General features: G+C 51.9%; 2 protein-coding genes across 4 annotated transcripts in view; both read left to right on the top strand.

Moving 5' to 3' along the window:
• The first annotated feature begins 704 nt into the window (after positions 1-704).
• AMBP (alpha-1-microglobulin/bikunin precursor) lies at positions 705-5980 on the top strand. The gene is made up of 10 exons (XM_068657001.1): positions 705-898; positions 1796-1938; positions 2079-2155; positions 2680-2793; positions 3246-3347; positions 3555-3592; positions 4254-4332; positions 4413-4580; positions 4741-4917; positions 5844-5980. Exons 1-10 carry the CDS (start codon positions 791-793, stop codon positions 5873-5875), a joined length of 1038 nt encoding a protein of 345 aa, XP_068513102.1. The 5' UTR covers positions 705-790; the 3' UTR covers positions 5876-5980.
• Positions 5981-6840: 860 nt separating this feature from the next.
• RABL6 (RAB, member RAS oncogene family like 6) overlaps positions 6841-14596 on the top strand; it is a 57913-nt gene continuing 50157 nt past the window's right edge. Inside the window, exons 1-3 of one of the 3 annotated variants that reach the window (XM_068657112.1) lie at positions 6842-7431; positions 11348-11388; positions 14195-14329. In XM_068657112.1, the coding sequence (XP_068513213.1) occupies position 11388; positions 14195-14329 (136 nt within the window). In that variant the 5' untranslated portion in view covers positions 6842-7431; positions 11348-11387. Of the gene's footprint in view, positions 7432-11347; positions 11389-14194; positions 14330-14596 lie in introns of all 3 variants that reach the window. The other 2 variants (XM_068657111.1, XM_068657113.1) reach the window with 2 other exon arrangements.

Below are 14596 nucleotides of genomic sequence, written 5' to 3'. Positions count from 1 at the left end.
GAGGGGGTGAAAGTCCGGCCGGCTGCTGCAAGCGTGCCTGCAGCTCTCGGCCTTCTCTGCAAATATTGAGATACCGGCCGGCTGCAAGAGGGGCTCCTGCCCTTTGCTCTGTTTGCCATTTCCTCCGGCTGTTTGGTTTCAGTTAATCATCCTGAGAAGGCAAACAGTCGTGGGGACAGACGCTGGGCCCGTGCCACCCATGCGTGCCGGGCCCCAGGCCCCTCAGCGCAGGGTGGGTGCCACCCCGCCCGCCCCAGGCCTTGGCCACCCGCTTGGGACCCCCAGGGAGAGTCTCAGCCCTGCTGCCAGGAGGGGATCTGGCTGCTGGGCTCCGCTCCCTGTGGGCACTGCTGAGGAGCGAGGAGCTCGTGATGCGTGCTGGGGACCTCTCGGTCCTCTCTCTGCAGGGTCAGGTTAGTCCAGCACTGCGGGCACCATCCCGGCTCCTTATAGGATCCCAGGGCAGGAATACAAATCATAACATAGAATAAGACAGGTCCTGGTCTGTGCGTGGGCCAAGAGGTGGTGTAGGAACAGGTGAGGTGAGGAGCTCTCATGGATGTTTGGCTCTGTGCTGCTTGGGCCATGGTGAGCTCAGGCCACATGGCCAGGTCTGCAGGGCCAGGAGCTGCCCCCACGTCTACCTGCCCGGCCCCCGCCAGGCTGGCTGCCCCGCTGGCCCTGTTCTCTGAGGTCTGAAGGTCACGCGGCTGCGCAGTGAGGACAGTGCAGAAACACGGATCCCTCCAGCGCGGTGGCACTTAGCAGCACTCTGAAGCCACCAGACACAATGTTTTGGGGTCTCCTTTCTCTCCTCCTCTTCGCCATGGCCAGCGGAACCCCCATTGGGGACCAGGATGAAGACATCCAAGTGCAGGAGAATTTTGAAGCTGAGCGGGTAACAGCGGCTTGCGGTCCCTGGATATCGGGGGTAGTAGGGATGGGAGAAAGCTATTTCATTTTTCTCTAGCAAGAAGGGTGACATTTCCCATAATGGGTTGTGCAGGGCTGGTGCTGGCAGCGCAGATCTCCCTGGGTGCTGGTCTGGGGGGGATTCAGCCCTTGGGATGGCCTCACCCCAGCAAACACACAGGCAGGGCAGATGAATCCCAGTCTGTTCATCTGTCCAGACTAAGGTGCCTTGCTGTGGCAGGGCACACCAGAAGCCCCAGAATGTGTGTGGGATGCAGCCTGCCCCCTCCAGCCCCCCCCCCCCAGGTCTCCTGCAGGCACCTCTGTCCCCTGCCCAGCTCTGCATACCCAACATGCACATGGGTCTAGGCTCCGCTGGGTACCAGCCGCCCTTCCTGGTGAACAGGAGACACACAGACACTGCCCAGGGCATGGGGACCCCACTCTGTTCCCAGGGACTGCCTGTCCCCCATGTAAAAGTGACAGAAATGGAGGGGAGAAGGGGCCAGTATCCTGCCCAGTGGTAAGCACACGTGGGCAACAGGAGTCCAGCTCTGACCCTCGCTTCCCCAGCAGTTCAGCATGAAACTGCTGTAAAGCTGGGACATCTGGGCTGCCACCTCTTCTGACAGACAGCTCTCGAATGCTGTCAGAGATCCAAGCACAGAAGCCTGGGAAGCTGTGGAAGATGGGTGACCACTGAGTTGGAAATCCTGCTGAGTGCTGGTCACTTTCCTATGGCAGCTCTGACCCCAGCACCTTTCACCATAGCTCACCAGTTGGCTTCTTGGTTGTGAATATTTCAGCTTTGCAGAAAGCCATGGGATATCCTACCTTGGTGGAGGAGGTGTGTGGCAGATATGTCCTTTTCTTTTCCCCACAGATGTATGGGAAATGGTACGATGTAGCCATTGGCACCACCTGCAAGTGGATGAAGAACTACAAGGAGAAGTTCAACATGGGCACACTGGTGCTGGGCCCTGGCCCCAGTGCCGACCAGATCAGCACAATCAGCACCAGGTTGCGGTACGAGCAGTGCTGTGGGTGCTCAGGGATTTCAGGGATCCTGTGCCATGGGCAATCTGGTTGCTCCAGGCACAGTTTTCACAAGATAAATAGGAAAAGAGATGACCTGAAGATGTTTATTCTTTTACTCCTTCATCCAGGCAAGGTGACTGCACTCACATCTCAGGAGAGTACCAGAAGACCAGCACCCCTGGCAAATACACCTACTATAATCCTAGTAAGTTGGGCTCACTGCTGGCCTGCTGAGCCCTAAGAGCTGCTGTGTGCTCACAGGATGTGAATCAGTGCCAGGCCTCAAAGGATACAGCTGGTGGCTGGGGAAGTGGTTCAAGGGAGCAGGGCTCAGGGAGAGGAGGTTACTCTGTAGCGTGGGTTGTTTCCAGACAAGGAAAGAGGGTCTTAGGGAAACTGTTTCAGAGCTGCCTGCATAGGTACAGGACTATGAGATATTCCAGCAGATCTGTCTCATCCCCAGGGTCCCAATCTGGGACAGGCTCCCACCAGCCACATTTAAGGAGCATTGATGGTATCTCAGTTGTCTGCAAACTTTGGATTACAGTCCCCTCAACTAATAAGAGGCTGGTGAGGTGAAAGCGTGTCAGGGTTGTGCCTGCCTCCTAATAATTTCATAATTTCCTGAATTAGCTGCTTGATTTCACCCCCCAGCTCTGTCACTGTCGTCTATACCTGTTCCTTCCTGAGGGGCAGGAATGATGTCCCCTGTATTGCTGTCTCACCTAGAATGGGATGTGTCTATCAAGTCCTATGTGCTTCGCACCAACTATGAAGAATACGCAGTCATTCTGATGAAGAAGACAAGTAGTTATGGTCCAACCACCACACTGAAGCTATATGGTATGTCTGGCTATGGCACTGTGGGCAAGTAGGCCTTTAGGTGGGCTCAGTAACACCACTCTTTGCTTGTCTTTGAGGGACTTGAGTGTGGCTTTGGAGGTGGTGCCTTGAGTCAGCTCATCTTTGACACCAAAGAGGTTGAGTTTTATGGCTCACTTTTAGAGCCACATCACACAATTCAAACCAGAGTGTTATTTGGGATGAACAAGATTTGCTTGGGAAACCCAGATCCTGAAGTTGCAGGAGATGCTGTCTTTCATGACTGGGAGACATGTAAACAATGTTAACCAAGCCCTTGACCAACTCTGGTCAAGAATAATGGAGGAGAGGTTGGTAGGACTTGTACTGGGCCTGCAGCTGCCTGGGCTCTGCAGGTCTGTGGCTGCTGGGGGCTCCACACAGACTCTTGCCACTGCTGACCCTGCTGACAGCCTGTTCCTTGCCCTTGCCAGGGAGAAGCCCAGAGCTGCGGGAGGACCTCACCGATGCCTTCCGGCAGCTGGCTCTGGAGATGGGCATCCCTGCGGACTCCATCTTCATCCTGGTCAACAAAGGTAATGCATGCAAGGCATGTGCCTCTTCTGCTGCCTGTGCCCCTGACGTGATGGTGTGCTGAGGCTGCTCCTTCTTGGTCTGCAAGGTTGGGGAGAAGAAGGGAGGGCCAGGATGGAGGGAGGAGAGATGACAGCTTTGTTGGGATGAGGTAGAAAGGGGACCACCCCTCTCAAGCTGCTGATCTTCTCTTCTGTCATCTGGGCCAGGTGAATGTGTCCCCCAGGAGACTGCCACTGCCCCTGAGGTGAGTGCTCCAGCCAGGACCTCCTGGAATGAATTAAGGATGGGAATGGGCTTTGCCTGCAAGGACAGGGCAAAGGCTGCAAGGACAGGGGTCACAGGTGCATCAGGTGTTGCTAGGGCTCACTTCCAAGTAGAAAGCAATGTCCCTTTCCTACTCTGATTCTTTTGTAGGGTAGAAGTTGCAGCACATGAAGCCTGGTGTCTCTGTGCCCTTTGCCTGCCTCCTGAGTGCTCCAGCTGGGCTGAAGACTCCCTTCCCCAGTGGGGGAGGCAGCTCATTGCCCTACTAATGCTCCAGCTGCTGTCATCCAGCACGTCCCAGTCTTGTAGTGTTGAGTTTAAAAGTTTTTTCAAGAGGGGATGGGACTTCATAGGAGAAACAGTCCAGCTGAGGATAGATACATCTGGAGATTGCAACACCCTGTGTCAGTGGGAGCAGAGACATGTCCTCAGCCCGGCATAGGGCATGGCCAGGGCACTTTGGGTGTCTTTACCCAAAATGCATGATTCTGTCCCATGTCTGGGATGAGCACAGGGCTCAGAAGGCCATGACTGACCCCAGGCCGATGAATGATGTATGGGGGCACTAGGGGAGCTTGTCACCAGAGGCAGAAGGGCAGGCAGGGCTGACAGCAGCTTTGTGCTTCTTTATCCCGGAGCAGAGGGCGCGGAGAGCAGTGCTGCCACCTGAGGAGGGCTCAGCCGCGGGACCCTTGCCCCCATATGTTGGCAACAAGGAAGGTGGGTCCTGGCAGAGGGGCTGTGGCAGGCATCCCTGCGCCCCCTTGTCCTGCCACAACGCGTGTTGTGCTCACCTGCAGATGCATGCCGGCTGAGCCGGGACCCTGGGCCCTGCAGCGGGATGCTCTCCCGCTTCTTCTACAATGTTTCTTCCATGGCCTGCGAGACCTTCCTCTATGGTGGCTGCCTGGGCAATGGCAACAACTTCTACTCAGAGAAGGGCTGCTTGCAGGCGTGCCGGACTGAGGGTGAGCAGGCATGGGGCTGGGCAGGGGGTGAAGGGATGTGGAGGGTGGGTGAGGTGAGGCCTTCACCCCAGCCCCAGAGGGGACTGCGTGCAACCCCGAGCCCTGTGTGTCCACGGGGGTCCTGGTCCTGCTGGCCTGCCGCAGCCCCCTCTCCCTGCAGCTGCCTGCAGGCTGCCCATCGTCCAGGGGCCCTGCCAGAAGCCAGTGCTGCGCTGGGCCTTTGATGCGGCTCAGGGCAAGTGCATCAAGTTCAGCTACGGAGGCTGCAAGGGCAATGGGAACCAGTTCTACTCGGAGAAGGAGTGCAAGGAGTACTGCGGGGCTCCTCCACTGGCAGGTACGGCACTGCAGTGTGTCAGGGGCTGGGGCAGCAAGCGGGCGGGCACTGCCTGCACATCTTGTCTGCTCCAGACTGCATCCGGGAGCACTGGGTCTGCCGGCAGCTGGAGTGGGTCTGTCCTGGGTCCAGTCCTCTGACGGACCAAGGAAAAGATCATCAATCTACAGACAGCATCACACATGGGGAATGTGTGTATAGGCTGCAGATGCACCAAGGCTGTTGAACTTAAAAATGTTTGTGGTAACAGGGGGAAAGGCCCCGAGGAGGCCAGAGTGCAGTCGGGAGCAGTGGAGGTGGCAGAAATGTCAGTGGGAGTAGCAGCTGAAAAATTTGAAGGGGTAAAGGGACCCTGACACCAAATAGGGACCCTGGGTGCACCCAGAGTGTACCCTCCATGCGATGCCCTCCAGAGCCTCCAGATCTAGTCAGCACAAGGGTTTCCATATTGAAACCCTTTTGGAGAATCTAAAGGCCTGCTCTGCCCCCAGGACAGATGGACAAGCATTCTCATTTTCATCAGTGTAGCAGGGGAGATCTTACTGCAGAAGAGAGTGAGCTCAGGGACGTTCAGCCACAGCCCTGCATGAGCCTGATACTGATAACGGCAAGCAGCAGGAGCTGGGTGGGAGCCCAGCAGATGGGGAATGGGGACAAAGTAATGGGTCTCAGGACAGAACCCATCTTTTATTATCTTGTCACCAGTATAAAGTGTATTAATGCCACTGAGGTGGGATATGAAGTAACATCCCTGGACAGCAAAGGGATGTACAGAGAGTCCAGACTGCTTCCCTTATCACTGACAGCAGGGACAAAGTGACAAAGCAGGAAGCATCAACCATTGCCACCTGTCTGTGGGGCATGGCGGGGTGTGAGGATGGGGTCTGTGGGTCTGCCTGTCATACTGCACACTGCTCTGCTTGCAGAGGATGAGGAGTTTCTGCATCTGTCAAACTGATGTGGGTGGAAGACGAGCACCGAGCACTGGAACAAGGGCCTCGCATGAGCTCCTGGTGGTGCAGGAGATGTCTTCAACAGTAAATGTCTTTAAAGTAACCAACAAGCCTAGTGTCCATCCCAGAGCCGGCGATGAGCGGCAGAGGATGCTGTTGAGTCCTCACTGGCCTCCCCTGTGGTGTCCCTCCTGGCAGGGCTGCTGGGTGCTGTCTGCTAAGCCCCTGTCCCTGCCTCAGTCCTGCTGCCCACCACCTGCATGGTGCAGGGGTGCCAACAGGGGCAGCCAGGGGCTCTGACGTCCTGCTGGGTGGGGGCAGACGGGAAGGAAGCAGCACGGGGGGGCCAGGCACCTGTTCCTCCCTGAGGGTGAATAATCAGTGCTGCATCTCACAGATGGGGCACGGTGGCACCACGGGTTTTGGTGAGGCTCTCTCGCTGTGCAGTCTGAGCCTCATCCTTGGTGTGAGCAGACCCTGTGGGTTGTGCCCCCCCAGGACACTGGGGGCCCTGGCACACGTGAGGGGGAGCCCAGCACTGGGGGTGCTCAGAGCCCAGAGCCTTGCTGGCACCCCTGGGCCTCAGCTGGGAACTGGAGATGGGGGGCACGGGGTGGGGGGCTGCGGGCTCACGAGAGGCTGGGAGGGACGGGGAACGATCACGGGGAGGGCTGGGGGTTCTGGAGGGGCTGTGGGAGAGGGCTGGGGGGGGCGGAGCAGACGGGGGGGGTCCCAGGAGGGGACTTCGGGGGCACGGGGGGGGTCACAGGGAGGCGGGGGGGGGTCACGGGGCAGGACCAGGGCCCCTGCAGTGGTCACGGGGGGCTCGGAGGGAGACGGAGCAGTGCGAGGGGCGGAGGGGGCGGGGGGCGGGGGCGGAGGGGTCCCGGTGTGCGCGGGGCCAGCCCCCGCCCCGCCCCCCCGGCCCCGCCGGTCCCCGCCGGCCTCCGTAGCAGGCGCCGCGCGCGCTCCGTCCCTGGCGGCGAGGCGGAAGAGGCAAGATGGCGGCGGCAGGCCCGCGCCCGGCCCCGAGCCGCGGCGCCCATAGGGGCTGAGACGCGGCCCGGCCCCCCCCACCCCCCTGAGCCCCTCGCAGGAGCCCGCCCGCCCCTTCCCGTGCCCTGCCCGCCGCCCCGGGCCATGCCCGGTTAGCGCCCCCTGCCCGGCTGACGGCGGGGCCCGGCCGAGCCCCTTCCCCGCCGCGTCGCCCCCCCCCGGGCCGGGCCGTGCCGGGCCGCGCCCCCCCCGCCCCGCCGCGCCCGGGACGCCCCTCATGGCCCGAGCGGCCCCGGCCGAGCTCTGAGGGCCCCGCGAGCCGTGCCCTGCCCTTGCCCTCCCCTCCTTATGCCCCCCCCGGGGCCGCCCTGCCCCTGAGCCCCGGAGCGGCGGCCTTCTTCCTGGCGGCGGTGGCGGAGGCGCGGGAGCAGAACGATGTTCTCGGCCCTGAAGAAGCTGGTGGGCTCGGACCAGGCTGCGGTCAGAGACAAGAACATCCCCGCGGGGCTGCAGTCCATGAACCAGGCTCTGCAGAGGAGGTTTGCCAAGGGAGTCCAGTATAACAGTGAGTCGCAGCCCGGCCCCGGGGTCTGTCGGGGGCAGCCCCCTGGGGCCGCCCCATCCGCGGCCAGGGCCCCCGCTGGCGCTGTTGGCGTGGTGGCTCTTTTGCCGGTAGTCAGCCGAAAGCCAAGCTGGCAGTTAAACCTTAGAGCGTGCAGAACTGGGGGAAGAGGAAGGATGGCAACCTTTTAGGTGTCGGTGTGGCACTTGGGAACCTGCGGTGTCCTCGGGCAGCGGGAGGTGTACCGAACGGCTGCATGCCTAACGCTGACTGTGACACAGGGAGAGCTCTTTGTAAATGGGTTACCGCCAGTTAAAGTATCAAGAGCGTGTGGGTGACCTTCCCTGCAGCCCAGGGTAATGGTATTTATAATTAAGCTCTAGCGGCTGTATGATAAGGGTCTGCTGAAAAGCTCTGCACTGCCAGACTTTAATAAAAGGTGAGTGGTATATGCCTTTATGTGTCCTTGGTAAATAATCTAATTCTGATTATGTTTCTGCAACTGATACACCTGCTCTTTTCTCAGGAAACATTTTCAGAATTCTTCCCTTTCAGTATTGAAGCTCAGAGTTTTGTTTTTTCTGCTGAAGCTCAGTAAAGGTTACTCTTAATACAGTATTTCAGGAAGGCACTGTAAGTATGTGAAACACATCCCAAAGTAACAATAGTGGGATGGGGACAGTAGTTGTCATTCGCGCTGAAAATAGATCTGCATCCACAGAGTGCTGCGAGTATCAGCTCGTCTGCGGGAATGGGCACGCTCTGGAGTCAGGCTGCAAGAAGCTGAGAGAGTGGCAGTTTGGAATGAGACTGATTTGTAAATGTGGCACTGAATAATTTCTGAGCAGGCACACGTGATGGAGGAATAGAATTTGTGCTGTATCTTAATTTGAAATTGTAAATGAAGGGAGAGATTAGCACATCAAGGGTTTGGTGTGTTGTTTTTTGTTTTTTTTTTTTTAGTGTTGTCACTATTGACTGTGCTTTTAATCTGATAAGTTTTGGAAGCTCTCAGCTTTGCTGGGGAGAGCGTTTGCTGCATTTACCCAGAACACATGTGGTAGATATTCCAGAAGTCCTTAATTTAGAAAATGAGTGTCTTAGCAAGCAATTGTGAATATGACAAGAAAAACACATTGTTAAGGGACATAATTTCTAGTGAGAGATGAGGGGTGAAGATGAAACTATTGCACCTTGGCATACAGCACTGCACCGTTCAAAGCATACCTGGAGATCTGGTTGAAGACTATTGATCTCTGCAGAGGCTTAGCAGAGCCCACAGACCAGAACATATCCTTGTGCTTCAGTGGGAAATGTTTGAGACCAGGTTGCTTATATCAACTTGTGAATTATGTAAGAGAAAGGAGTTGATGTTTCAACAGCAAACGTTTGTGCTGCATGCGGTACAGATCAGCTGCATCCTGCTGGCACAACAGTAAAAAGGGACAGCTCTTCATTAGGTGCTGACAAACTGCATTGCCACCTAACCTTTGTGGATGTGTACCTGCTTGTCATTAATAGAGCAGGGCCAAAAATGCAAACAGCTAAGCCACCAACTGTAGCTTTGTTTCTTTTTGTCTCATTACCAAAAGCCTCTGGAAAGCTTTTTCTTTTGAGCATGGTCTCATCAAGATTTGTGTTCTAATCACTGGTTTTATATCAAGAATAAAACCACATCTTTCTGTCCCTGCCTTAAGGGAAGCTTTCCAATCTCCATAGTAACTCTTCCCTGTATCACAGTTATATAATGTTCGTAGGAGATACGGGCAGGGTTATGAAAGAATTTCGAAGCACCCTCATAGCCATGGCATTGGATCAGTAGGGTGAGTTCCAGCATGGTGAGGGTATGGGCGTTGCAAGGGCCATTGCTAAGCAAAGGGGAGAGCTGCATATCCTTTGTATTATCAATGCTCCTTTCTTAGGAAATGTGGAATTGAACAGAGGGGGGTACAAAATTCATTTTGTAGCCATCTTTAACACGGGTCTTTAAAACTCTTCCTTTTCCCTGGAATTGCATAACCCTAAACCAAAGGGTGCAGTCATGACTGGTTCCACAGAAATACTTCCTTGTTTCCACAGTCCATTATTGATTGTGAAGCGTAGCCCATTTACTTACCAGAAATATAAGTGTGCTGAAAACGCTTGCTGATAAAGTGGCAGCAAATGGCTGGGACCTGGGCCTTATCACATGGTTTTTGATGCCTCTTTCCTGTGGGATTTGGGGCGGGCTGGGCTGTGCCAGCTTTCATGGCTGTCAAGTAGGTTTCATAACCAAACAGCCTCAGTCAACAGATTTGCGTTGATGGTCTCCCTCCCACTCAGGTAAGTTTTCAAAAGGAAGAAAGTTGCAGAGTGGGTAGGTTTAAATTTCTGGTGAGAGCAAAGGCCACTAACAGCCCTCGTCAGCAATCACTTTTTCTGCATGGGGCATCCTAATTTGAAACAAAAGTGTTTTCATATGTCATTCCCGGCATACACTCCTTATTGGCTCCCTTTATCGTCTGGATGGAGCTTTTCTGTTTTTACATACTATAGCCCAAATAACACCAGAGTTCCGTAAGGTACAGAGAAATTATGAAAATGAAGTGGGTCTGTACCAGTTTTGGTTTTAATGGCTTGGTTGTTTATGTGACATTGTGGTTCCCGGCATGGAGAACCAATTTTTGTAAAAACTTGTTCTTTTTTTCTGGTTGGGCTAGCTTTGCACTTGGACCAGGGCTGCTGCTGTTCAGCGAGCTGTGCTGGCCCCAGGAGAGTAACAAAGGCCTGAGTGAACAGGCTCGGTATAGAGAGGCAGAGGTGGATCTCGTTCCTTTGGAAACGGTGCTGGTTTAAACAAATTACAAGACAAATTACAGAAGGAATTACCAGTTCCAGGTTATTCAAACATGGAAGTTTACATAAGGCAGTGCTGACCAAAGAAGGGTGAAATGAGTGGCTCTGGCTGGGCTACATGGATGAGAAGGCTTCTTGGGAATTGCAGACTGATGACTGGTGACAGGAGACGTGGAAGTGCTGTATTTTCAATCCAGTGGTCCCATTTCCCAGAAGTGCACCTTCTGCTCTGGGCTTTATTCTGAAAGATGTGTCTAACGTGCATGCCACCCAATAAAACCCGCTGCTGTCCTCCCTGTGGGCATCACCCTGGCGTAAACATGCAGTGCTGCTGAGCTATCATAGTCAGTAGCTCCAAGAATTGCCCTGGTCCCTCCTCTTATTACTCGTCTGTCTAAAACATGCTTTAAAAGACAAAACTTAATGAGTATGGTGCATCCTTATTGTGAGCATTGTAGTCCTTACATTCTTTGTGTTGTTTTAGCATAGTACTTCCCAACTTCTGATTGTAGTTTTGTTAAATATTTTCACTCATTACTGTTTCCAGAAGAAATACCTTGTCTCTTCCAGCTGCTTCCCACCTTCTCTCTTTTTTTTTTTCCTACTGCTGTCACAGGTGTTTGTGTAACGTGTGGGAAACTTGCTTTGACTGCTGTCTGGCCTTTTCTCCCCAGGAGTTATGCTTGGGGGTGTCTGTAGATCATGTCTGATTCTTTTTGTGGCAGAACTAGCTTTTAGTGTTCCAATTACAGCCTTGTAGTCACAGCCTCTAACATCTTCATGAGAATAAGGTTATGACCCTTCATACAGGGATTATTAGCAGAGATATTCAGGGATTTTTGCTCTGGGATCTGAAGTCCTTAGCTTTTGCAGCATACTGAAGGAATATGGGCAGTGCTGGGAATTTCCAGTCCTGAGTCGGTCTGTAGGCCTGTGTCCTTGCTGCTCTGCTTCTGTTTCCCCATTTGCAGAATTAAAATCCCTGTATTTTTTCTGACACAGTGACAAAATGAATGAGAAGTGATCTGTTCATTTTTTTCCTCACGTTTTTATCTATTCCAAATCCCTACCCTTTTTCCCACAGATAATTCTGCTGTCTTTGCTACAAGGCTGTGGCTGTTTGCAGTAAGTACTGGTTTAACTAGAAATCAAAATAAGGTAGCAACTGTGTACATCCCACAGGTAACAGTACTAACCTCACCCATAATTGCTGGTCTTGTCACATTCAGACACAGCCTGGGCCTGTGGTTTACCTGGCTGGCTGTGCCCTGAAGCTCATTCAGCTCTTCCTGTCTTGCAGATGTCTGTTATTGAGTAGACCTGCCCCATCCAAAGTCTCAGATACTGATTTTGTTTTGCTGAAAATGATCTATACGACCTGCCTTCTTCCTGCTTTATTTTTAAACACTTTTCCAATCATCAGAAGCAAACAAATGAACAAAAAGTGGTGAAAACTAACACACTATGTAGGAGGAGAGAGTTCCTAACACAGAAAATACTGAACCTGAAAAGGGCCATTGGACATGTTCAAATGGAGCACATGCTGCTACAGGCACCATAAGCTGGTCTCAGTGTAGCTGCTGGGGGGTGAGGGTGATCTTCTTGCCCCCCCAGCCATGCCGGCACTGCTCCTGCTGCTCATGCAGCTGTGCACTTGAGCTAGAGGAAGAAACTGAGCGTGCTGAAAATGAATAATATGAGGGTTAGTTTTCAGCCAGTTCAGTTTCTTGATCCAACTCAACAATGGCTGCATAAGTTGATAAGTTGCATAAGCGTTAGCGATAGGAAAACTGGGGAGTTGGGGATGACCCCTTCTGGGGAAGAGCTCACAGCTGAGACATCTGTGGGTGTCCTGAAAGCGCACCTTGAGAGCAGCCTGACTGAGGAAGGGTCTGCTTGTCCCTTAAAACTCACTGTGTCAATGTCTTGTGCTGTACTTTTTAGAGGAAGCTGATTTTTTAAATATCTCTCTAAGGTAGGCAGTGAGAGCATTTTGAAAGGTTCAGGTTCTAAAGGGGACAAACGATCTTATTCTTTGTGTGGCATGGACTTGCTGCATTTCATTCATTAAGAAATATCAAAGGAATCCTCCTTTGGTTGTTTCCCCATCTGTAAGAATGAAAAAAAAAAACACACAGGGCAATGGGAAATGCAGGAAATGGTTTGTTGTCTCTACAGAGATGCTTTGGTACCTGTATAAGAAGTCATTCTATAAATATTTTGTTCTTTGTATCTTAATTACCCTTTTGCTATTTTAATAAGCAACTTTTTGTAAAAGAATAAACAGCAACACCTCTTAGTGGGTGGGAGCAGAACAGCAACCATAGCATAGCAGAACTGCAGCACAGAATTTCACCAGACAAACCTCTTCCACAGACTCCAGGCACTGTTACTCTTAAATTTTTCTCTGAAATGCCTGCAGTAACTCCTGAGTTACAACAGAAGGCAGCCTTCAGTCTGAGATTCCCTTGCCCAAATGATGATGCGTAACGTAATGCTAATCACCTGAATCTGCCGTTAGATGTCTCTGAGTGGCCCATTTTTTAGTGGATAATAGCTCCTGTGTATCAGATGCAAGCATAAAAATTCTGGTCCTGTTCAAGTCAGCTTATCATTCTCAGTAGGCTTGTACCACTTAAAACAAAGATGGTATTTAAAAACAAAAGTCCCATAATGTAACAGAAGATTTAGAAAACAACATATTCCATTTTCAGATAGAACAAGATAATGTTAGGGTAGCCTGTGGAAGTCGATGGTGTTAGTTGCTAAAGAAGTTGCTTTGCTGGGTTGTGTACAGGTTATGGTAGCAGTACAGGCGATGCTCTCTGCAGATGCGTTGTTTGCCCTGCAGCAAGACAAGATATTTTGGACACTTCTTTACTCAGGGTGGGCTTGAATGCATTTTGCATGGACTGATGGTCCTTGCAGTAGGCAGGGGTGTGCGGCATGCTAGGTCAGCCTGGTGGCCTAGGCAGCTGGGCCTGAGGCAGGCCAGTGGAAGTGGAGCTGTTCTTATGTACCTAAGACCACAATTTTTAAGAATGCCTTTGCTGAGTGCCATCAGCACGTTTGTGCCTTAAAAATGTTTAAGACCTAGCTCCTGCCACAGAGGGGAGCAACAGAGATTCAGTTTTTCTTGTTTTTATTTCTGTTATTGAAGCTGATTATGTCCCCAGAGCGGTGTGCTTGTTTTGGTTCAGCCTAGCTTGTTTCTAGTGCATGTAAAGTAGATTTATTGTGATCTAAGTTGACTCGAACTGTGGCAATCAACAGAGGCAGCTTGATGAATTTATCAGTGGTGATTTCAGGTAAGACCCTCGTGTCGTTAACTGCCTCGTCCCTTTGGCAGAAATGGTCAGGGCTTCAGCAGAAGCTGCCTCTCAGCTCTCCTACAGCATCCGCAAGAACTTTTGCACCAGTGCCAGACTGACACCTCTGGACAGGGGACACTGCCTAATTCAGCTCAGCTAAGAACTGGTCCTTGGGCTTTTGCTGACTTGGGGCAACTGGCTCTAGGAAGTGATTATTTCTGCAAGGAATGAGAAGTGTTTAAGGAGAAATGTGAATGGTAGAGGAGGTGATTGAAGAAGCAACCTGACATAAAAGGCTTGCAAAGAGAGAGGGTATGAGAGAGGGCTGGTTACAGGTGAAAAAATGCAGGAGGGCAAAAAGAGCAGCAACTTAGCTAGCTTGTGCAGATTCTGAAGTTTCAATCTTGATGTTGGCTCTTCTTGCTGAGCTAGTGTGAGTAGCTGAATAAACACTAATTTTAATGACAGTCTCATGCTTTTTAACAAAACCCATCATGCCTGTGTAATATGGGAGAACTAATTACATCTGAATAATGCTCACAAAAAGTTAACAGGCTCGTCACAGCATTCTTTGATTTGCTTTTAATCAACTTTATTTATCTGCTTGCTCTTTTCCCCAGTGAAAATTGTTATCCGAGGGGACAGGAACACTGGGAAAACCACACTCTGGCACCGACTGCAGGGAAAGAAGTTTATTGAGGAATATATTCCAACTCAGGAGATCCAAGTCACCAGCATCCACTGGAATTACAAAAGTAAGATGAAAGGGGGTGGAAGGAGCCACTGTCATGGGACAGCGGGTCTATGTCTTGGGGGCAGAAATTCCACTGCAGCCTTATTTGCTTCTTCTGTGTATGCTTGGGAGATAAAGTGAGCTCTCATTGATCTTATTTTAATTTATTATTCACAGTTTCTCAGTCATATTTTCAATAATTTTAATCAAACTATATAAGAGATAAAAAATAGACCTTTGAAAGTTGCAGTTCTAGGAAGGTTTTTAGTAGGTGATCCAAAAGATTTGA

This window comes from Anas acuta, chromosome 20 (genome assembly GCF_963932015.1).
Source record: "Anas acuta chromosome 20, bAnaAcu1.1, whole genome shotgun sequence".
NCBI lineage: Eukaryota > Metazoa > Chordata > Aves > Anseriformes > Anatidae > Anas > Anas acuta.
This window is presented reverse-complemented; position numbering and strand designations above follow the sequence as displayed.

Bases quoted from the DNA above. Each gene is read 5' to 3' on its own strand.
- AMBP (XM_068657001.1), top strand. From the start codon at position 791: ATGTTTTGGGGTCTCCTTTCTCTCCTCCTCTTCGCCATGGCCAGCGGA. The intron at 899-1,795 runs GTAACAGCGGCT...TTTTCCCCACAG, and splicing joins AGAATTTTGAAGCTGAGCGG to ATGTATGGGAAATGGTACGA. The intron at 3,348-3,554 runs GTAATGCATGCA...CATCTGGGCCAG, and splicing joins CTTCATCCTGGTCAACAAAG to GTGAATGTGTCCCCCAGGAG.